A 21,064-nucleotide genomic window follows, 5' to 3' on the forward strand; every position below is an offset into this window, starting at 1 on the left:
AAATCCTTTTTGTTTAAGTCTCTGTGATTTCTATAATGAAGTAAACTTAGACCTGTGGATCATTAAAACCCAAATTTTCCAAGGTGTTATGACACTTGCACACATCCCTTGATGTGCAGGAAGAATTTTAAAGCTCTGAGGCACTGTCAGATTGACTTTAATGGGATCTAGATTATTAAAAGCATATAAGGACTTTGATATTAGGGATTCATGTGTGGACAGATATTACTGCTGCCTTTTGTTTAATTAATTAAGTGCTGAATTAATTTTGTTTAATTATGGAACAGGAGCTGCTCAACCAGGTGTGTGGAGATTTAGTATCCACCTGTGAGAGCTATATTTCGAATATAGTCCTCAAAGAGGATGGAGCAGAGCAGCTGCAAGAAGGTCTCTTGGTAAGTTTGGTTCCCCTTCACAGATTATTCAAAGGATGTAGGTGTACTTGGAATTGGTCTTCCTGAAAGTTCATGCCAATAACTTGGGATAATGGTGCATGCTTTGTGTGTGTAATGAAATCCTGTATTTATGAGCCTGGGAGCATACAACAGCTTTACATGTCAGCAGTTACTTTAAGGATGTGATACCCCATGTATTTTTAATAAAATTATATGTTTTTTCTTTGCTTTTCCACTCCAACTTCTTAGATGAGCTGTTTGTGAAACAAGTCTGTAAAAGGCATGGAATGCTTTGAGGAGTATTTCAGTATTATTAGAAGTGTGGGGAGTTAGAGCATTTTAAACACACCCACCCAGGATTTCTGTTTCAAAGCCTCACCTTCTGTTCAGCCACTGCCTTCTTGAAAGGACTGAGGGAATTTGAAGTTGTTTTTGGAGAAGTACCGACTCCTGCTGACTTAATTTGCAGCTCAGCCATTGCCTTTTGACTTCAGTGGTGCTTTATCTCTGCAGGTGAGACACCTCTTCCTCCTGGGGGAGGCTGCCCAGCTGTGCCCAGCCAGAGTGGGCAAACGCATCTTCCTTCTGGTTCAGTCCATTCTGGCTTCTGTCAACGAGGACCAATGTGAGGCACTCCCCTTGCTGCCCTCAGCTTTATATTTACAGGCACTTTACCATGTTTTCATCCCTGACCTGTTCTCTTCCAGTGTCTAATTCTCTGGACAGTGAGGAAATCCCGGGTTCTCAGCCTCTGTCCCAGTTCAGAGGCTCGGCCATGCCCCCCCTGGTCAGGGCTCATGCCTTCATTACTCTGGGTAAGTGCCACCCTGCACTAGGAATGTGCCTCCTTCTGCCTCAACCTTTCTGGTGAAGTTCTGCCCAAAATCCTGGAGAAGAGGAGGCTCAGGAGGGACCTTCTCACTCTCCAACTCCCTGAAAGGAGTTGGGAGCCAGGTGGTGGTCGGGCTCTGCTCCCAGGTAACATGAGAGGAAGTGGCTTCAAGTTGTACCAGGGGATGTTCAGGTTGGACATCAGGGAGAATTTCCTCACAGAAATGGTTGTTAAACACTGGAAGGGGCTGCCCAGGGAGGTGTTGGAGTCCCCATCCCTGGAGGTGTCCAGGGAACGACTGGATGTGGCACTCAGTGCTCTGGGCTGGGGGACAAGGTGGTCACAGGTTGGACTGGATGATCCCAGAGGTCTTTTGCTGAATAATTCTGTGTCAGTTGTGACAGATAACCACAGTGCTCTGTTTGCATTACCTCAGCTCGCAGCTTTTAGCAATGCAAATATCCATGGTAACAAGTTGGGCAAGCCATAAAAACCCTGCCAGCTCTGTGACTGCTTCTCCAGGTGGTAAATGCATTAATAGTGATCAATAATTAGCAGTGTCCTTCAGCGCTGTGCTGTCCTTGTGCTTGGAGTTGGCTGCTGGCTGGCTGAAGGATCATCTTGCATGTAAGATGCTCAGCAGAGGATGAAGAAAACTTGGTGCTTTTGATGTAGTTTAGAGCAGAGTGACTGTACATAGTTACTTGTTCTCCCCAGCACGAGTGAAGAGAAGCCTAGGCAATCTGTACCCCAGGATTATGAGGAAGTGCAAGTTCTGGTTTTTAATACCACTGTGGTTAGGAACAAGTCTCTTCTGTTGGAGATAGACAGCATTATTCTTTCCTTAACTGCTTTGGAAAGTTTAATACCTTTGTACAGAGCTTAGAAACAGGGAGAAGTGATGTTAGAATGCAGGCTATTTTATTTTAAGTTGGTTCAATGATGCTCTCAGAGGTGGGTGTCTCCCTGCTATGCCTGTGACAGCTGGGGCTGTTCTTTTTAGCTGCTTTGAATAATACCCTGTACACAGAAATAGTTTGCTGTGAAGGAGGGAATTTGGCATAGAGACCCACTCCATAGGTCTAAGGGGAGTTTGGAAGAACTTGAAGTACCATCTCTTTGAGAGATCGTGCAGATTGCTCATCAAGTTTCAGCATGAGTTTCTTGTTTATTCCCCTGTTTACTTCCTGATTCCTTTCTTGGCTCGTGTTGGACTTGAAGGAGGCAGTAAGCTGGGCTGGGGTGGTTGGGAAGGAGAATATATTCACAGCCTTGTCGTGTTTCACAGGTAAGTTGTGTTTACAGCATGAGGATCTGGCAAAGAAGTGCATTGCAGCTCTGGCTCGGGAGCTGGAGGTGTCCCAGGACGTGGCTGTCCGGAATAACGTTGTCATTGTGATGTGTGACCTGTGCATCCGTTACACATCCATGGTGGACAGATACATTCCCAACATTTCCCTGTGCCTGAAGGACCCAAATCCCTTCATCCGTAAGCAGACCCTGATCCTGCTCACCAACCTCCTGCAGGTAAGGAGAGGGTCTGAGCTGTGCTGAACCCTGGCAGCCTGTCCAGTGGCTGTATTGCTCATACCTTCATGAATCTACACTTAATTAAGAATACTTTACACTATATATTTTGTTACTACTTCTTTTTTTTTTGCTAGCTAGGCAGAAATCATATCAATGACACTTAAAGTTGGATAATGAGATTATTTTTAGTCAGTGGTTACCTCTTTTCTCACCGTGGTTTCTTTGAACTCCCTTCAGCTTCACTGCTCTATGAATGACTACAGCAAGCACCACAGCACCTTTTTTCTCCTGCTGTCTCTGCTTATTGTTCTGGAGATGTGAATGTTGAGAGGCTCAGGATGTTCACCCTCCCAATGTTCACATGAGGTCACTCAAGGCAGGTTTGGAGTGCGTGTCACTCTGAAAACAGTGTCTACCTTTGGGTGGGAGAACAGATTTTTCATTTTTCTACTTTTTGCAGTGGTTAACCTGATGCTGCTGTGGCGTTTATGCTGCTTAAAACATCCTCCCAAACACCATTGTTTTGGGGTTTATTTTGTGTACCTCTGGATGAGGTTTCACAGCTGCTTCCTTTGCCTGATGGACATTGTATGCTCTATCAGGTGCTGTCCTGACTGCAGCCTGAAGGTTCACATGAAGTTTTCCTGATTTGATAATTTGTTTTCTGCTGATTTTTGGCAGGAGGAGTTTGTGAAGTGGAAGGACTGTCTCTTCTTCCGTTTCGTCAGTGTCCTGGTGGATCCAAACCCAGACCTTGCCAGGTAAAACCCTCACCTGTGAAATAATGGAGGAGAAGGGCAGAGATGTGCTCAAAACCAGTCTCAGCCTTGCTTCTCCACATGTGAAGAAAAATTCCAGTGAGAGAGCAGGTTATTCCATTAATCTCCTCACTTCCTCAGTCGTTCAGGCTTTAGGATCTGCAGTGGTGGGGAAGGAGGGGTGAACCTCCATCCAGGTCATTTGAAGGAGCAAGCTGTGTGTCCTTGGCTGTCCTCAAAACATGCTCTATTTAGACTCCAGAAAAAAAGGGACTTTTTGAAACAAGCCTTTCTGAAATCCTTCTTGTGGTTTTCTGACAGGCTCTGTCTCGAGTGCTGAGTTTCTTTTAGGACTAGGATTAAACATTGTCTTTATTTTCTTATATGATACACCCTCCCTTTTCAGCCTTCTGCCACGTTTTGGAACACTTTGGCGTGTCAGAGGAATTGTGCACCCTGGCTTTGAGTGAATGTTTATGGAGTTTCTATAGGTTTCAAAGTCTCCAGCTGCCCTGTTGCCTGAGAAATGAGTGAGGCAGGTTTCTCTAAGGATGGGAGATGGTGCAGGGATGAGGGATGCTGGATGCAGAGGAGGCCTGGACACCTTGCTGCTTGTTTCTGCCTGGAACAATCAGTCTGAAGATGGATTTTTCCAGGACCATCAACCTACTGCCACTTACTAGTGCACAGTCACATTTTCTTTTCTCTTGAGTGAGTTTTTAATATCTAAAAATGTCTTTCCAGTAGATGGTGACATTGCAGCATCATGTTCCTACAGGAACATGGTGCTGCTTCTTTGGGAGCCTTTTTCTTTGCATCTGCATTCAGTGACTGCATCCAGACAAAACCACATTCTTCAGGTTTGGGGTTGACTTGCAGCTCTTGCAGCACCTTTGGTGATTAACTTGTTGCTAATTGCTGTGTCTCAGCCACAGTGGAACTTAAATTATTTAAATAATTGAAGTGTTGTGCCTGGATTTAAGTTCAAATTAATTTCTGACTCTGTTTACTTTAATGGCCATAAAAATAAGTAGGATTGTGGATGCTGGAAATGTCTATCTGTTTCTGGATGAAAAAAGACTGAAAGTCAGTGAACTTGATATCCTTGTTCCAGCCCAGGTGGAGCTGGGCAAGAATTAAATGTGATATTGAGGGAGACTTGGCAGAGGAAAACCATCCCCCTGCCTTGAGAGCCCTGTGCTGTGTTTCACTGGTGGCTTTTAGAAACTACCCCGATGATCAGATCTTTCTTTTCCTCCTTTCCAGGTTTGCAGAGTTCTGTCTGGTGCATCTCTTACTGAAGAGGAACCCAGTGATGTTCTCCCAGCACTTCATTGAGTGCATCTTCCACTTCAACAGCTATGAGAAACACGGGAAGTACAACAGGTTCCCCCAGAGCACACGGTCAGTTGAGCACATTTCTGTCTAATTTTTTGCTGAATTATGGGCTGTGTGGCCATGCAGCTCTCAGTGGCAGCAAAGCATTTGTGTCACTTCATAATTACATGTGCAAAAGGCTGAAAGCAGCTGGGGGAAAGAGTGTTAAATTGTGTCCTGCCTTCCCCCGTGACACGTCTGGGAGGAATTCTGCATGTAATTTGTGGGACTGTGTGGTGTCCTAACAGGTTTATGGCTCTTAAAAGTGGCATGCAAATATTCCTCGCTGATTTAAAGCCTTATTATTCCTGTGAGTTGGCATAATGTGACTTGGGCCCTTGTAAAATGTCTTGCTCTGCCACAGGGCGAAGAATCTCTTCTCTCTGAAGGGGAAAGATAACAGAGAAAAAAGGATGCGAATCTACACGTTCCTGCTGGAGCATTTCACAGATGAGCAGAGGTTCAGCATTACAACCAAGATCAGCCACAGCATCCTAGGTAAGGCATGTCTTTAAAAATCAGACAAACAAAGAACTGGTGTCTGTTAAAAAAAAAAAACCCTCAGGCTCGTCATCCAGGTGTGTTACCCTCCTGTCTTCCTCCTCACTGCTGTTTCTGGGAAAGTACTTCTTATTTCACCCCTTATTTCTTCCCTGGGTGTTCCAGCTTGCTTTGTGGATGAGGTCCTTCCACTGGACATGGAAGCCAGTGAGCTGCTCTCAGACACATTTGCAGTCCTCAGCTGCAAGGAAATCAAGCTCTCAACTATGAGATCAAAACCCGAGGAAGACCTTGACCCTGATGAAGATGAGCTGGCAGTGGCCAATGCTGTCGTACAGGTGGCACAGAAAAAGCTCATCTCGCAGGTAAAGGGCTCTTGGTGTGGTGTGGCAGGAGGGATGGGCACCTGTGGGAGCTCTGTGTCTTGTAAAAACAGAGCATTGAGGGAAAACTTGTGAAGGATGCTTGTCCTCGAGCTGGAGTGGTGAGAAATGCATCTCCCCAGAAGCCAGTGAAGCTGTGCTAAGCTAAATTTGCTCCCCAGCTCTCTTGTTGGTAAAGCATTTGAGCATAACAGTGTTTTTTGGTGCACTTTTTGGGCAATTTGCCTTCAGTGTGAGAATTGAGTGACTTAGTGATGTATCTGAAAAGACTCCACTTAGGTTAAAAGCCTCTGTGCATGAGTAAGAGCAGCCTTAATTACAGTAATTCCCTTGCTCTGGAGGGATAACTCCTCTCACTTAGGCCATTCATCTAACCAGAGTGGCTTCTCCTTTATTGCATCATGTAACTGTTCATGCCTTGTTGAAACAAAAAAAAAAAAGGTTCAAAAGAAGAATTTCATAGAAAACATCATCCCAGTAATCACATCACTGAAGTCTTTGATGGAGCAGAAGAGGATCCCAGCTCTTAAGGACCTGATGAACTACCTACGGGTAAGGGGAGTTGTTTTCCTGCTGGCTTGGGGGTTTTAATCCTCTCTTGAGTTAATGTGTTGGGTGTGCAACCAGTAACAGAACGAGCAGCCTTCTCAGAGGGGAATTTAGCAGACAGATGATGTTGTGCCACTGCCACTGTGTTAAATAATGTAGGAGGTGGAGGGATTTTAGATAAGGATCTTGGTGTGTTACGTGTGAGCCTCCTCTGTGGAACGTGGGTAGAAAGCCCGAACGCTGGAAAAGCTTTTTCATGTTCTGAAGCACAAATTGGAGTTGAAAACTCTTAGTCTGTTAAAAACACCTCTGCTCCACCAACTGGTATTTCCTTTTTGCGCTGAAGCAGCTGTGATCTGAATGGGGATGTGAATCAGGAGGGATTTCTGAAAGGGCTTAAACATTCCTCGTTGCTCCAGGAAATGATGCAAGATTACCGAAACGAAATCAAAGAGTTCTTTGCTGTGGACAAGCAGCTGGCAGCCGAGCTGGAGTATGATATGAAGAAATATGAGGAGCAGCTGGCCAGGGAGAAGGAGTCAGACCACGAGCAGGTCCCGGCAGCGCAGGCAGAGGTTGTTGGTGCCGTTAACTCTGTACGTGTATGGTCTCCTCTGCTAAAATCAGTGTGCTCATAACACCCAAACTCTGTCTGTGGACCCTCTTCCATTACTTATGAGAGCATTCCATAACCATTCTGCTACATCTCTTCACACTTCCTGGCAGAAGGTTTGGTTTCAGAGTCACTGATACGCTCAGAACATCAACAAACAAACAACACTTGTTAGGCAAAGAGGAGCAGCAAATGATTAATGTAGAAAGAATTCAGTTTAAAGGGAGAACTTAAGTCTAATTTGGCACTGGCTGTGCTTAATTATTTTCTGTTCCCACAGTGATAGGCTGGCCAAAGAGTTTACTTTGACTTTAGGTGTCTACAGAGTGGAAATTCATACCTGTCCTCATCATGCAGGTCCTCTTTTAAAGTCAGTGTAAAGAAATAAGTATGTGCTAGAGTCAATTGTCCTGAACTATTTTAGATACCTACCTTAAGATGAGGTGACTTCTAGCCTGGAAGTACATTTCTCTGCAGACTTTAGAAGAGCACCTATATATAGACCCCTAAACTAGGACATGTGTGTCCCAGCAAAACTTTCTTTTCACTTCTTGTTAAACTTTTGGCCAATAAATTCTTCTTCCCTTGCACCCCTTTACATCCATCACACAAAGGGCAGTTCTTCATCACACAGCATGTAGGTCTAAGTGTCTTGTAGGGTTTTCTACTCTTGTATCCATTGATATGTGATCTCTTCTCCTGTTTTGCATAGCCATCTCCATCTTTGGAAAGAGCTGCATCTCTTGGTGGCCAGAATAATAATGCACAGCCTCCTGCAAGTCAGAGACAGTCCTCACCAGCTGGATCAATCCCTTCCTCTGTGCCTTCTGAGCTGGCTACACCTCGTGCTGGTGCTCTGAGGGAGCAGTTACTGGGTCGCAGGTATGGGGTTTTCTTTACCTGTTATGATGCTCTGCAGGGCTGTTGCTTTGCTGATGCCATCCTGAGTGGTTTGAAGGTCACCAGTTGTGGTGGGTTGGCCCTGGCTGGATGCCAGGTACCCACTAAAGCCACTCTCTGCCTCCCCTCAGCAACTGGACAGAGGAGAGGGGAAAAAACCAGCAAAGGATTCATGAGTTAAGGGCTGGGAGAGGTCACTGGCTGATCACCATCACAGGCAAAACAGACTCAAAGTGGGGATATTAATTAAATTTATCACTAACAGGATCAGAGCAAAAGAGTGAGAAGTAAAATAATCTTAAAAACACCTTCCCCCCCCCCTTCCTTCCAGGTTCTCCCTCCTCCCCCCCAGTGGTGCAGGGAGATGGGAATGGGGGTTTGTTGTTTCTGCTGCTGTCAGTCCTTCATGAACTCCTGGTTGGCTTGGCCTTGGCCAGCAGCAGGGAAGCCCAGCCTGGAGCTTCTAGCAGCTTCTAACAGAAGCCACCCCTGTAGCCACCCCCCACTGCCAAAACCTGGCCACAGAAACCCACTGCAACACCAGTGTTGCAGCATCATCTTCTCCTTTACATTTGGTGTTTGAGATGATGAGGGATCAGGATGGCACAGGTCTCTCCATTACAGGCATCTCATGTGAGCTTGCAGAAGGAAATCCCTGTTCTCTGTCCTGTGTTTTGTCCTTAGGGCAGCATCCCTGAGCACACTGGCCATCCTGAACTCTGCCAGGAAGGCCATAGAAGACAGGAGCAAGCAACGCAGCAGGAGTGTTGGGAGGAGTTTATCAGCTGCCTCAAGCACAGCAGGCAGCAAGCAGGGTAGGAACATTGCTGCAAACTGCACTGGATCTGGTTCTGCACAGATCTGGTCAGGCCCTCGAGTCTTGAAAGCGTTTCTGTTCTTAATTATTTCCTTCTTGGTTTTAGTGTCCTTTCAAAACCTGAACCAACAGTCCTCTGGAGACAACGTGGCCATGGCAGGCCGTGCCATCAGCACCCCAGAGCGTGAGTACAACCCAGGGAGCCCTTCCCAAACTGGGCTGAGCACTCCTCCTCTGAGAGAGGTGTCAGTGCAGAGCTCCCCTAAAGGGCTGAGAAAACCAGCCATCGACAGCTGTAGATTGTTTTTCTAAGGGGTTGTAGTAAAGAAGAACCATTCTGAAACTGGTGGTTTCAGCTGAATGGTGTCCATGGGAAAGGACAGTCCAGTAGTCCCCATGTGCATGTCACAGGGGGGGACATGGGGACTATTGGGTCAGGGAAGGAGAGAATTTATTTTGGGATGCTGAAGTAACAGAGCCACTGCCCTTTCTTCCTTCATCAGTCCTGGGGTGCTGAGGAGGAATGTTGTTGTGGTTCCTTACCAGCACTGCCCAAAGTGTGCAAGACTGCACAATTGCTCTCCTTGGCTCTGGAAGCAGAGCTGAGTATTTTTAGGCTGAATTACAGAACCTGCTGCAGAGGGAAATCCTCAAGGTCTGGCTCTTTTCAGGGGGTCCTGTTGCCCAAACAGGATCTGGGGGGAGCTACAACCTGCTTCTGGAGCAGGCAGTGGGCTGAGACAAGTGCAGAACACAGAAGGATCTGCCCAAAGGGATTAACAACCTGCACAGTAATTAAGTGTGTGTGTTCCACACTGAGAGAACTGAGCTGAGCACTGGAGAAGGAATGATTGGGTTCTCTTACTGCTGTGAAATGAAAGTAAAAATACACAGAGAGGAATCTGATGGACAAATTGGGGTTGTCTGCTGTGCTTATGTCCAGCTGAACTGCCTTCTCACAGGACCTGACCATCCAAAGGCAGGTTTTGTTGGAATGCTTTCTGACAGCCCTGCAAGCACAACAGGCAGTTATAGTAAAACACAAATGGAGCTGAGTTCCAGCAGGAGATTCCCTTCCTTGCTGTCAATTTTAGGGCATCTCTACCTTAGTGTGAGCTGTGTGATGAACACCCTCACGTGCTCTGGGGAGAGCTCCACATGAGCTGGGTGTGTGACAGGCCAGCTCTCACTGGGCTTTGGGGGTTGCTGTGGGGAGGGTCTGGCATTCCCAGACAGAGCTGTCTGAGCTGTCTCTGCCTGTGTCTGCACCCCCCTGCCCTGCACACACACAGCAGAGCAGACATGGAGCCAATAAGGCAGGCTGGGAGTACCTGACAGCCGTGAGTGGGCAGGAGCGAACCAGTGGTGTGCATCCACTGGAAAATCTGATCCTGCTCTTCCCTCTGTGCTCAGAGTTGTCTGCCCCGATGTTTCTCTTTGCCTGAGCAACAAGCAATGATCTTTGTGCAAAAAAAACCCCCCAAAAAATTGGGGATGTGTTTTTTAGAGAGCAGAATTCTTCAAGCACCACGTCCCTGGAAGCCTGCGTGGCTGTTTCTCTTAAGCACCATATGGTGAAAAAAAAGAGGAAAAATGTTAATCTGCAGTGGTACTAGGGCTAAATTCCTGCTTTGCTTGGAGGCAGCATGTGTCCTTCAGCAGGGAGACAAACTGTACAGAGCAGGATCATCACTTCAGTTGGCGTGTGTTGAGCCATCTGTATGGTGGCGCTGGGAGACAATCAGAATAAAACATGTTCATTACTCTGGTAGATCATTCTAAAAGTATTGGACATGCAGTTCTTTGTAAACACTTTTGTGCTTGAGAAGTTGGGAGCAGCTGTCCCTCCTCTTTGCCTTACTCAGCTGTTCTGGCTGTCTCTCTCTTCCCTTCTGTCTTTGGGACTCAGCTCCTGCCTGTTACTTTGAGAAGGGCTTGAGTGGGTCTGGGTGAGTGGGGATTGTACAAAAAGGTGTTGTGAAGATACCACCTTCCCATACTGCATGGGAAGCCCTGCTTGATACTTCTTTGCCCCCCCCCATCCTTTCTTTGCCCCCCATAACTGTCTCATTACCAAGGTAAATTGTTCAGGCACACACTGCACAAAGTCAGGACACTGACACAGACCATTCCTGAGAGATGCAGAGAAGAGCTAAGGCAGATGGATCAAGTTGGATTTTCACTCTAAGCTTCAGTGATTCCCTGCCAGGACAGGGCAGGAGTTAAAGAGCAAACCCAGTTAAAGCTGTAAAGAGAAGTCCTTTTAGCTGAGTTTTCAACTCCTGCCCTATGAAGCACTTCCTACCTTAATTCCTTGTGAAAGGTTCTGGGAAACAGGAGCATAAAACAGAGCGTTGAGTTAAGTAAAATCTGAATATTGTGACATCTCTCCTGAGATAAATGACAGGAAAGAGACAGCTGACAACTAGGGCCTATTCAGGCAAGCTAAATTCTACCCAGCTCCCTTGTCAAGTGATTCCTCTTGTCTGGCTGCAGGCAGCTCCTCATGGAACATGCTCAGGTCCTTTGGCTGTTTCCAGGGGCCCCAAATTCTGCCTTGACCAGGCAGAGCAAGTGGTGTATGTCAAACGTGTTGCTGTGAAAGATGGCAAAGCTTCAGTGGGAGGTGTGGCTCTCCCTCCAGGGCAGGACAAGGAGGCACACCATCCCGAATTTAAGGAATTTCCTCCTCCCAGGAAAGCTGGAGTGTGAAGCTGATGTGCATCAGTGGCCCATCAGACTCAACACAGAGGCTGGATGGGAGACACTGAGGTCTGGTGGGCTGAAAATAGATATATCTATATAATATAGAGATGTAAAAGAGCTATATGATATAGAGATGTAAAAGAGCTATATAATATAGAGATGTAAAAGAGCTATATAATATAGAGATGTAAAAGAGCTATATAATATAGAGATGTAAAAGAGCTATATAATATAGAGATGTAAAAGAGCTATATAATATAGAGATGTAAAAGAGCTATATAATATAGAGATGTAAAAGAGCTATATAATATAGAGATGTAAAAGAGCTATATAATATAGAGATGTAAAAGAGCTATATAATATAGAGATGTAAAAGAGCTATATAATATAGAGATGTAAAAGAGCTATATAATATATCTATATGTGTGTGTTTGCAATTAATTGGATTTACTTACTCGGTGACACTTCAGGTTTCCACAGCAGCATGCCTTGCCCTCTGGCTGTGTCACAAGCTGACTGTTAATATGTTCTTGCCTTTTTTCTTATTTTTCCAGAGACCATTAATGACTTGACTTTTGGGGCTGGGGTCAGTTGCATCAGCTTGACGCACACACCCGATTCAGCTCCAGGCAAGTCATCTCTGGGATTCCAACTTGAGGGAAGTGGGGGGGGGAAAAAAAAAAGAAACACCAAATGATCAAATCTGTGGCATTTTTTTAAAATATGAAAATGTGTGTGTTCTTTGCAGAGAGCAAAGAGGATGAGGATAAGCCGACTGACATTATCTGTTTGACATCGCTGGAGAAACTGTAAGTTCGGCACAGAAATTGCAGGGAGAAAGGCTGGAAGTAAAAGCTTGGAAATAAAGGGTGGTTCTGCTTCCTTCTTCCAGCCCATCCCGGCCTCGGGAGTGGAAAGTGGAATCCCCAGCCAGGAGAAGGAGCAGCCAGCCCGTCCCTCTGCGCCGCTCCCAGCGCAGAACCCCCCGGAAAGCGGACAACTGAGCCTTTCACTGGGCCTGTGCACAGCATCACCACGTGCCTGAAGCCTTCCCCTCTGCAATTATAAACTGGGAACACTGTCCTTCCTTATCTATCTATTCTTAGCTGGCTTTTCCACAGAACTGCCCAGAATATGGGCAGACAAAGCCTGCATTAGCACATGTATGGATTATAAGCTGCTGCTCCTGACACAGCTCACTGGAGGGCTGGAAAGCTGCAGCATAAAGGGGGGTTTGCTCTTCACTCTCAGGATGTATAATTTGTCCATTTGAAAAAGTGAGGGCACAGTGTTGCTGCAATAAAATGCACTTATCACAGCTTGCTGGGCAGTGAGTGGCTGGGCTTATTCACCCGATCCCTCACGGTCCCTCTTGGTTATATAATAGTTACTTTAATTTGATGAAAAGGTAAAACAGCTTGTCACTGCCACACCCCTAAATCTGGTAATTGCACACTACATCACCTCTTATTTGTTGTGCAAACTCCTGTGTGTATGAACAGCCTTAATGTTCTTTTTATATGGAATATTTCCATTCCTGAACTATGTTATTTCCAACTATTAGCATTTGATGAAAATAAATGGTTACAGAATTAATTCCGCCCACGCCGTCTCCCCTCTTGTTGAGCTGACAGAGAAATGATTTTTTTTTTTTTTCTATAGATTTCTACAGCCTCTTAAGTCTCTTCTACCACATCATTGGTATCTTGGGCCCTCAGTTCAATTAATAATGTTGGACCCAGCAGCTTTTAAATAGAGACTCTGATTTATCTGCAAGCAGGATATGACTCAAATCACGGTGGGTAAGTCAGAGCTGAGTGCCTTGTGCAGGTAACTTATAAATGTGCTGTGGACATGCTGGAATCTGACCATTCCTGAGTCTCCCTGATGCCACACTGAAGTTTTTCTGTGGTTACCTTCTATTGCAGAGCTCAAGCCCTGGATTTCATTGGAACTTGAGACTGGGATCTGTTTTGTTCATGCTGGTTTGTCTTACTCAGGCTTTGCTGCATGAGTGGAAACGGGGGCACTTCCCTCCTGTCCTGGAATCCCATCATTTGCCCTCACTTTCCCTACTCTGTTTTGGAGATCAGAGAAACCTCCCAGTGAGGTTAAACTTTATTCCCAAAGTCAAAACCTGGGAACAGAGGATGTATGGAATAGCCCTGGCTTAAGTGATGGTCAATTATGGCCACATCCATTTATTCCCTACCTTTTCTCCTGCCTTAAATTATCATTTAACCACTCTGAATGGTAAATTGGGATAGTTTATTTCCTACTTTGTCCTTCTGTTGTTTTTGTTCTGTCCTCAAGCAGTGTTTGAGATGTGCCCTGTGTGCATTAATGAGTCTTCTCTAGGGAAGAACCAGTAATACACAAATGTCCAAGAAAAAAATGATTAACAGCAACATACCTTGGACTTTGTCACCTTCATCCCAATACAAATAAGTGGGTGCTCTGACAGGAGAGACTTCCCCTTATTTCACTGAATTAAAAACAGAAACCTCCCATAATCTGGCTGTTTAAAAACCACGACCAAACCCAAACAAAAACCCCTACAAGAATGCTTCATAGCTTGGTATTTATGTAAAACATTCTTGGCAAAGTTAAACGTAATACATTAGTACAAACCTGAATATTATTCACAACAATACAATGAATTCCATCCATCAGCTCCCACGAGCTGTATGGGGAGGGGGACCACCTCCCCTTCTCTCGTTAGAGATGCCACTGTGCATTTTAGAACTGCAAATAATGGAAGTTTTGATTCTTAGCTTTGCTGGTTTTTCACAGGAAGGCTGCCTGGTGAGACTGTGGATTGTGCTCCCAGAGTGCCCAGAGCTACCCTGATTCATCCCTTTCCTCTCTCTCCCTTATTACAGGTATCCTTGCAGCAGCACAGAGAAGGAGCAGTGGATATCCAGAGGGTGCAAAGGAATGTCAGAATGATTAGAGGCAGCAATCAGGACTGGCTGGCTTGGTTGAAGAGCTTGTCTTAAGAAGGAAACCAGAGTATGGTTGCAAAAGAGCAGTGGTAATGCCTGAATTACACAGAGAACATCTGGTTATTGCTGCCCCATCCTTATTTTTACTTTCATCAGCAGAAGGACAAGTGGAAATGCTTTGTTTAGGCAAAACAAATGCAGCAATGGCATGTCCAGCGAGGGCCCTTAGGAAACAAAGCAGAGTAATGCAGAACACTAAAAAATAACACTGACAGTCCAAATCGTCAAGTATCCAAAATACTGTATACAGGAAAAGTTAAGACAACTCAATTTATATTGGAAATACAAGAACACTAAATTATGCTACATTAAAAAACTTCTTAAACCACAGCACAGTTCTAGTGTTGCATCCACATCTTGTATCACCCACTGCCCTTCAACACCACCACCGTGGGTGTCTTCATGTGTTTCCAGCTATTCTCTCTCAAGCCAAAAAGAACCAAATTAATTAATTTATTTTTTTTCTTTTACCACCTAGAGAAAAGTTTCAACTGACACCGAGAAAGTGCTTTTGTGTCGTGCTTTTGCCTTCCCAGCTCCAGAAACAGTGGCCTTGGCCGTGTAAGCTTTAAACCTGTCGGGTTGCTGTGGCTGTCACACCATGTTAGTGCTTTAGGGAACTTGCAGAGGGGCAGCAAACATTGAAGTCACTCTGTCACCTCGTTGGAACTGAATCCAAAATAGCCATCCCTGGATATTTCTTGCAACAACAAAAACAAAGTGTTGGTCACTGGCAAGAGAAGTTTTCTGTATAAAAAAAAAAAAGTTGATAGCTCCTGCCGTAAATTTACAAAAACTATCCCTGAGTGACTCTGTTCTGTGTCTGGTAAGACCTCTTGTGACAAGGAAATGGCTGAAGCTGGTTTAAGAGGAAAGAGATGCTGTTCCACCTGCAGCTTTTTAATACAGTTTGCACTAATACTGATATGCTCTGACAGTGCCATATTATAGCAACAGTTGAGCTCCTCTCTGTAGCTTCAACAGTAAAAAAATAGCTCCATTACTGAAACACTGCTGGCATCACGTATTTACACTTTAAATAGAAATGTTACCTTTTTCTGAAGTAATCAAAATAGATCTTTGCAAAAAATTTAGAAGGTGGGGTTCTACAAAAGAAACGGAGAAGGTAAAAAAAGCTGGAAGATATCTCAGTACCTTTTATGGCAATCTCAGCCTAGGAAAAGTATTTGGCTTTAATTTTCCTGAAAGGGATGTCTTAGCACTCGTTCTGTGCCTCCCCTCTAAGCCTCTTTCAGCACAGAAAGACTCAGGAGGCAAGTCTGCTTTGTGCAGATTAGATGGAGGGGTTACCTGCGTGCAATGAGTTCTCTACAAAGCAGGGAACAGAAGCAATCCTGGCCTGGTGGGTCATCATGTTAAACAACAAGAATTAAGTTTACACAGGGGCTGAGAACATTAGTGGTGTTCGCTGTCGGCTGTTCAGAGACACCCCCCTGCTCCTGAGCACTCAGAGTCGAGCACAGGACAATCTTTTACACACAAATGTGTAAAAGTCACCAGCCAGGCCTGGGCAATGAGCTGCTGGGAGGAAAAACCCCCCCTTGCACGGATAAATCTCACTCTTTGAAGTCCATCTACTGCTGTATCAGCACCTTTTTTTTGTCTGCTAGTTCCACGTACTAGCAATGTCTACTACACGTTTACCTAATGCTGTCCCCCTGGGTGGTTTGCACATTGTGGCCGTGTCCCTGCAGCACAAATAGAAGGCAATGCCACAAACTTCCACAGCCCAGTCTCTTGGGAAGTATTAAAACGCTTCCTTAGTCCAAGGACAGGTTTAGGTGATCCTGTTGGTATCTCCAGAGGCAGGGGAGACGCGAGTCGGGCAGTGAGGAGTTACTTTAAACTTTGGCAAAGAAAAAAAAGATATACAGATAGCTAGCTATCGAGTTCTTGTGTGTTCCAAACTCTTCCAAGCGCACTTAATTAATCTTTTGCTCTTGCTTTGAGTTCCTGGAGGAGGTATTTTCACACTTGCTTTTGCTGGTTTTGCAGTATTCTTTTGGTGTCCTATATGACGAACGAAGACTTGTGTCTGAAGTCGCCCTGCAACGAAACAGTTTGGGGTGGAGGAAAGATTTAGGAGCTTTCCAGGCAACTTGTCATTCCTGCTGCCCCCAAAAACGTAGATCCAAAGTGTTTATAAATAAGAGTGCTTTTAGGGAGCCCCATCTTCCAGCTGGGAAGGAGAGGGAGGCACCAGTTGCACTGGTGAGTTGCTGCCTCCTCCTCCTGTCCTCACACAGCAAGGCATGGCAGGGGACTTTCCCATTCCCTCATCAGTATCTCTGCTAATGGGAGAGGCTATTTCTGGTCTTAAGCTTTAGTGATCTACTCAAATCCCAAAATACAAGTTCTCTCGTAAAAAGCATCTCATGTCCTGCCCACTTAATCCAATGAAACTCATCCCCGGGGGGTCAGGCCACGAGATAACTCAGAGCAGAGCTGCCTCTGATAGCTCCTGGCATCAGTCACTTCAAGCAACTTAAACTGTTCATCATTTCCAAGGAAATGACTCAGCCTTCACCCTTCTGTTTTCCCTGTGTTCTCCAGCCTTGTTTCGGAGTGGAGCCCACTCTGAGAAAGTCTGTGGGCCCCAAAAAAGCGAGCTGTCCTCTGCCCACCCTCCTCCTCTCCTTTTAACAGAGAGATGTTAAATGCAAATCATTTGTTACCTCATCATCTGTCCGGATATAATTAACACCATCAGGTTTTGCTGGAGTCTTGTAGCTGAAATAAAGGGGGGGAAAAAAAAATCTCATTTCTGGGACAGGAAGACTGCAGGATTTTGGAGGGGAGGTGCTGAGAAAGATGGAAATGAGGAGGAGCAGCTGAATGAAAAGCAAGCAGAGAAACCCAGTTTGTTTCTCAAATGAGGGGTCTGTGTTTATTCCATCATTTGCCATGACTGGGATTTTTTCTATTTCCCCTTCAGCACAGGGTAAAAAAAAAAGATTGCTGCCTGTTTCCACAGGACTCTGCAAAGAGATTAACTGGTTCTTTTCTGGGCTCTCCTGCTCTGGTCCCTGTCACTACCTCTCTGTGCCTCCTGCACTGTTTCCTGTGGCAATTATAAAGTTCATTTCAATCCTTCACTGCCAGATGCCTTCAGCATTTTTCTTAGTTATAAGGAAGCACCACTTGTTTGCAATCCCACAGGAATTCAGGATTTATATACGACTGTCAGGTCCAGTGGATGCCAACCCTCAGCTGCATTTAAATAGGGTATTTGGAGCTTTCTCTGAAAAACAAACCAAACCAGAGAGGAAAAAAAAAAAAAAAAGACAGGGCTTGTGCTGAAAAGCAACATTTAGCACAGAACAAATCTATCTGGTGAGAATGTTGGGTTTACATATATTATCTCTTCCACAGACTCTGTAAGGACATCGAGGCTTGTCTCTGATGCTATTGCTGTTGTTTTTAACATTTTAATGTGTGCTGTAAAGTGGTTGTTTTTCACCCCAAATTTAGGTTCTCACAACTAGTGAGATTTCCTGTGGAGAGCCTACTCTGCTGCATACATTCCCTATGCATGTCCTGATGCTTCCAACTAATTGTGCAGCGAGCTCTGATCATCAAACTGAAGACCTCATTATGCCAGCAGCACATGATCTATTGGAAAAACACCTGTAGGCTTTTAATTGTGCTGGTCCCCCCCCCTTCCCATGCAAATTATGAGGATATTAGAGCACAGCTTTCATCCTCTGGCTGGTCTTAGCAGCAAGCACAAGAGCAGCCACACCAAAATTCTCCCTTAAGTGAATACTGTCCATCCATGGAAGTGTTCAAGGGCAGGTTGGCTGGAGCTCTGAGCAACCTGGTGTAGTGGAAGGTGTCCCTGTCCATGACAGGGTGCTGGAACTAGATGATTTTTAAGGTCCTTTCCCACCCAAACCATTCTGTGATGATTCTGTAAGATAAACCTGGACGGTGCAGGGTTTACAGCAGGGAATGAGATGCCTCAAGGACTGGGTTGGCTTATAGGCTTTGGTAGGGAATTGGGAAGATATATATCCAAGTCAGGCATTAAAATTCCACGTTTTGGTGCCCTTCAGCCTCCTCCATGGTGGCTGTGGGTGCAGGGACCTGTCCAAGAACACCTGGGATCCCATCTTACCTTTCCCCGCTCTCTTTGCCGTTGGCAAAGTATCCCCTCCTGTAGGCACAGCAGATCCCAAAGGTGATGAGCACCAAAACTGCCAGGACCACCAGGACTCCCCCGATTATCCCACCGATATTGAGGTCATCTGGCAAAGAGAGAAGCCACCATCCAGTATTTCTTTAAGGCAGCAGTGACATTCTAGCTTTACATACACTAAAACGACGCCTCTCAAATGTTTTAAGCAAACCCCAATAATTCATGGTGAATACTTGGTTTCAAGACAAAATCTGTTCATGACCTGAACAGTGTTTGAATGTTTCCCTGAATTTTTAGATTATTTTTCTTCCTCCTGTGTTTGGAGCTATGAGAAAACAGGAAAGACTTAATGCTCTATGATGCCCCCCTTCATTCCTTGTGGTGATGGCAATTTATTGATGGTGATGTATCAACCAGCACTGATGAAAATTGTACGTAGAGCCCACTCACAGACTTCCATCTCCTGCTCCTCACACTTGGCAAAGCCAGCATCATTTGTTGCTATGCAGAAGTAACGTCCTGTGTCACCTTTGTGCACTGCGTGGAAAACCTGCCAAGGAGAAAAGGATCAAGGGAAGGGAGCAGGACATGAGAAACAAAGCACTGTGAGGGCATAAAAACATATCTAAAAATGCATTTCTCCTGAGCTTCGTGGTGAGACATCCTCCCTCTTTCTAAACAGGTAAGTGGCATCAGCAGTGATCAGAATCAATGGACCAGGATGTCCTTCCATCAGTCTTCCCTTTCCCACCTCACCCAGATCCTAGACCACCTCACCACCTTCAAATTATTCCTTCCTCGAAAGCCAGGCAATGTTTTCTTTTCTTTTATAATCGACCTTAAAAATAACCTATCCAGCAAAACAAGCCTTGATGACGTCAGTCAGGGCATTACCAGAGTGCCTGTGGCGGGGTTCAGGGTGTAGGAGGAGTTGTGGGGTTTGGCTTTCGTGTCGGGTGACAAAGGTTCGCTGTTGCGGTACCAGCTGTAAGTGGACTTTGGGAAACCTTCATTCTCGTGGCAGTGAAGAGAGGCTGACTTGCCAACAGGTACAGCTTTAGGCACAGTGCATCTGGGAGTCATGGGTTTCACTGTGGGGCGACACAAAGCAGGTGAATGGCACTGGGCTGAGCAGAACTAAGTCATTTCTGACCTACTTTCCGTAACCGTGCCAAGGAAGCGCCAAAACTTTCTGTTATTTGCAGTTTGGACACTGGAGAGACCCACGGCCCCTTCTGGTCCCTCTTGCAGAGGTGTCTGGGGTGGGTGTGGTACCTTGGACCGTGAGCTGGATGTTGATCTCGTCGATGCTTTTGGTGTCAGAGGGTGCTGCCACCTCGCAGCGGTACGTGGCCGTGTCCATGCGGGTGGTGTTCTTGATCACCAGGGATGTCCGGCTCAGGATCTCTGCCCGGGTCGCAAAGTCTCCTGATACAGAGGAAAGAGAGAGGAAGAAACCAAGGGAAGTCACACAGGCTCGTTTTGGGCATATAAATTAGGAGGTTGAACTTCGACTCTGGAGTCAAGGGAACAACCTAAAAGGAACTTGATGCTTGAAAGGCCACAAAGGAAAGCAATGCTGCCAACTGTGGAAGAGGATGGACTGGAAAGCACCATTCCAAATCTCACAAAGAGTGGCAAAATCCAACTTCCAAGACAGCCTCAGGCCTTGTCTCCTTTGGAAGATTCATTTGGATGTGGCTGTTGGTCCCATCTAAAGTGCTGGAGTCATTCCAGATGGAGTCAGGCCCTACTGGCATTGGATTTTTCCTATCGAGCCAAGGAGTTTGCTTCTAATCTCGTGCTCCCAGGACGCTGCAGAGCCCTGTGCTGCCTCAGCAGTGGCAGCTCAACACACACATCCCTTCTGAAGGGCAGGTGGAGCCCTTGGATGTCACAGGGAAAGACAGGAGGGGTCAGTGCCTGCTCCTGAGAGCTCAGACACCCAGTGACCACGCAGGGCCCAGCAGGCTCTGCACGAGGGAAGCTGCAGCATTTGCTTTCCTACCCAAAAAGTATCTTTTACCTTCTCCAGCTCTTTGTGGCTCCCTACTGTGACCTGTCAATAATGAGGGCAGGGAGGAAAGAACATCCTGCTCCCTCTCCATCCTGCACTTTGACTGCTGGACTCTGTTCCAGAAGAAAGCAGCAAGACAGCCAGAGCTCCTGCCTTTCACAGCCTTGTTTGTTCTCCACTGTGCTGCTTCTGGGGCTGTTTTAGAAATCTAAGAGCAAAGAATCTTCATACCCTGCATTTTATTGTCAAAAAACACGTAAGAGGTTTCTCCGTCTCGGATTTTCTTCCACTCGATCCTGGGATCTGGCGTCACAGTGGATTTAATGATGCAGGACAGCTCAACACCTAGCAGGAGAAATAATGGGAATACAGATTAATAGGAAGCAGCTGTATTTTTGCTCTGCTTTAGGCAGCCTCACTCAGTGTTTTATTAGGAGATGCTGCCCACAAAGCAGAGCCTTCCCTTTCATCTGACAAACAGAAACACTGCTGGGTTCCAGGAGCTATTGGGGAAGATGGATT

The 21,064-nt window shown here is 45.8% G+C and overlaps 2 protein-coding genes across 3 annotated transcripts in view; one reads left to right on the plus strand and one right to left on the minus strand.

Annotated features, from left to right (window-relative positions):
- Positions 1-13,427, plus strand: part of NCAPD3 (non-SMC condensin II complex subunit D3) — a 31,267-nt gene extending 17,840 nt beyond the window's left edge. For both annotated transcript variants that reach the window (XM_032709569.1, XM_032709570.1), the window contains exons 20-35: positions 288-395; positions 909-1,020; positions 1,103-1,210; positions 2,516-2,754; positions 3,439-3,518; positions 4,782-4,919; positions 5,257-5,390; positions 5,559-5,758; positions 6,218-6,328; positions 6,745-6,921; positions 7,651-7,820; positions 8,523-8,653; positions 8,762-8,839; positions 11,916-11,990; positions 12,110-12,170; positions 12,254-13,427. In XM_032709569.1, coding sequence (XP_032565460.1) covers positions 288-395; positions 909-1,020; positions 1,103-1,210; positions 2,516-2,754; positions 3,439-3,518; positions 4,782-4,919; positions 5,257-5,390; positions 5,559-5,758; positions 6,218-6,328; positions 6,745-6,921; positions 7,651-7,820; positions 8,523-8,653; positions 8,762-8,839; positions 11,916-11,990; positions 12,110-12,170; positions 12,254-12,365 — 2,034 coding nt within the window. In that variant the 3' untranslated portion in view covers positions 12,366-13,427. The remainder of the gene's footprint in view (positions 1-287; positions 396-908; positions 1,021-1,102; positions 1,211-2,515; positions 2,755-3,438; positions 3,519-4,781; positions 4,920-5,256; positions 5,391-5,558; positions 5,759-6,217; positions 6,329-6,744; positions 6,922-7,650; positions 7,821-8,522; positions 8,654-8,761; positions 8,840-11,915; positions 11,991-12,109; positions 12,171-12,253) is intronic.
- Positions 13,428-13,925: 498 nt separating this feature from the next.
- The window catches only part of JAM3 (junctional adhesion molecule 3), a 31,512-nt gene continuing 24,373 nt past the window's right edge, over positions 13,926-21,064 (minus strand). Inside the window, exons 3-9 of the mRNA XM_032709571.1 lie at positions 20,774-20,887; positions 19,801-19,953; positions 19,420-19,616; positions 18,976-19,075; positions 18,505-18,634; positions 17,063-17,117; positions 13,926-16,433 (exon numbers count right to left, since the gene is read on the minus strand). Of these exons, the coding sequence (XP_032565462.1) occupies positions 16,398-16,433; positions 17,063-17,117; positions 18,505-18,634; positions 18,976-19,075; positions 19,420-19,616; positions 19,801-19,953; positions 20,774-20,887 (785 nt within the window). The 3' untranslated portion in view covers positions 13,926-16,397. The remainder of the gene's footprint in view (positions 16,434-17,062; positions 17,118-18,504; positions 18,635-18,975; positions 19,076-19,419; positions 19,617-19,800; positions 19,954-20,773; positions 20,888-21,064) is intronic.

This window comes from Chiroxiphia lanceolata, chromosome 23 (genome assembly GCF_009829145.1).
Source record: "Chiroxiphia lanceolata isolate bChiLan1 chromosome 23, bChiLan1.pri, whole genome shotgun sequence".
In the NCBI taxonomy this organism is placed as follows: domain Eukaryota; kingdom Metazoa; phylum Chordata; class Aves; order Passeriformes; family Pipridae; genus Chiroxiphia; species Chiroxiphia lanceolata.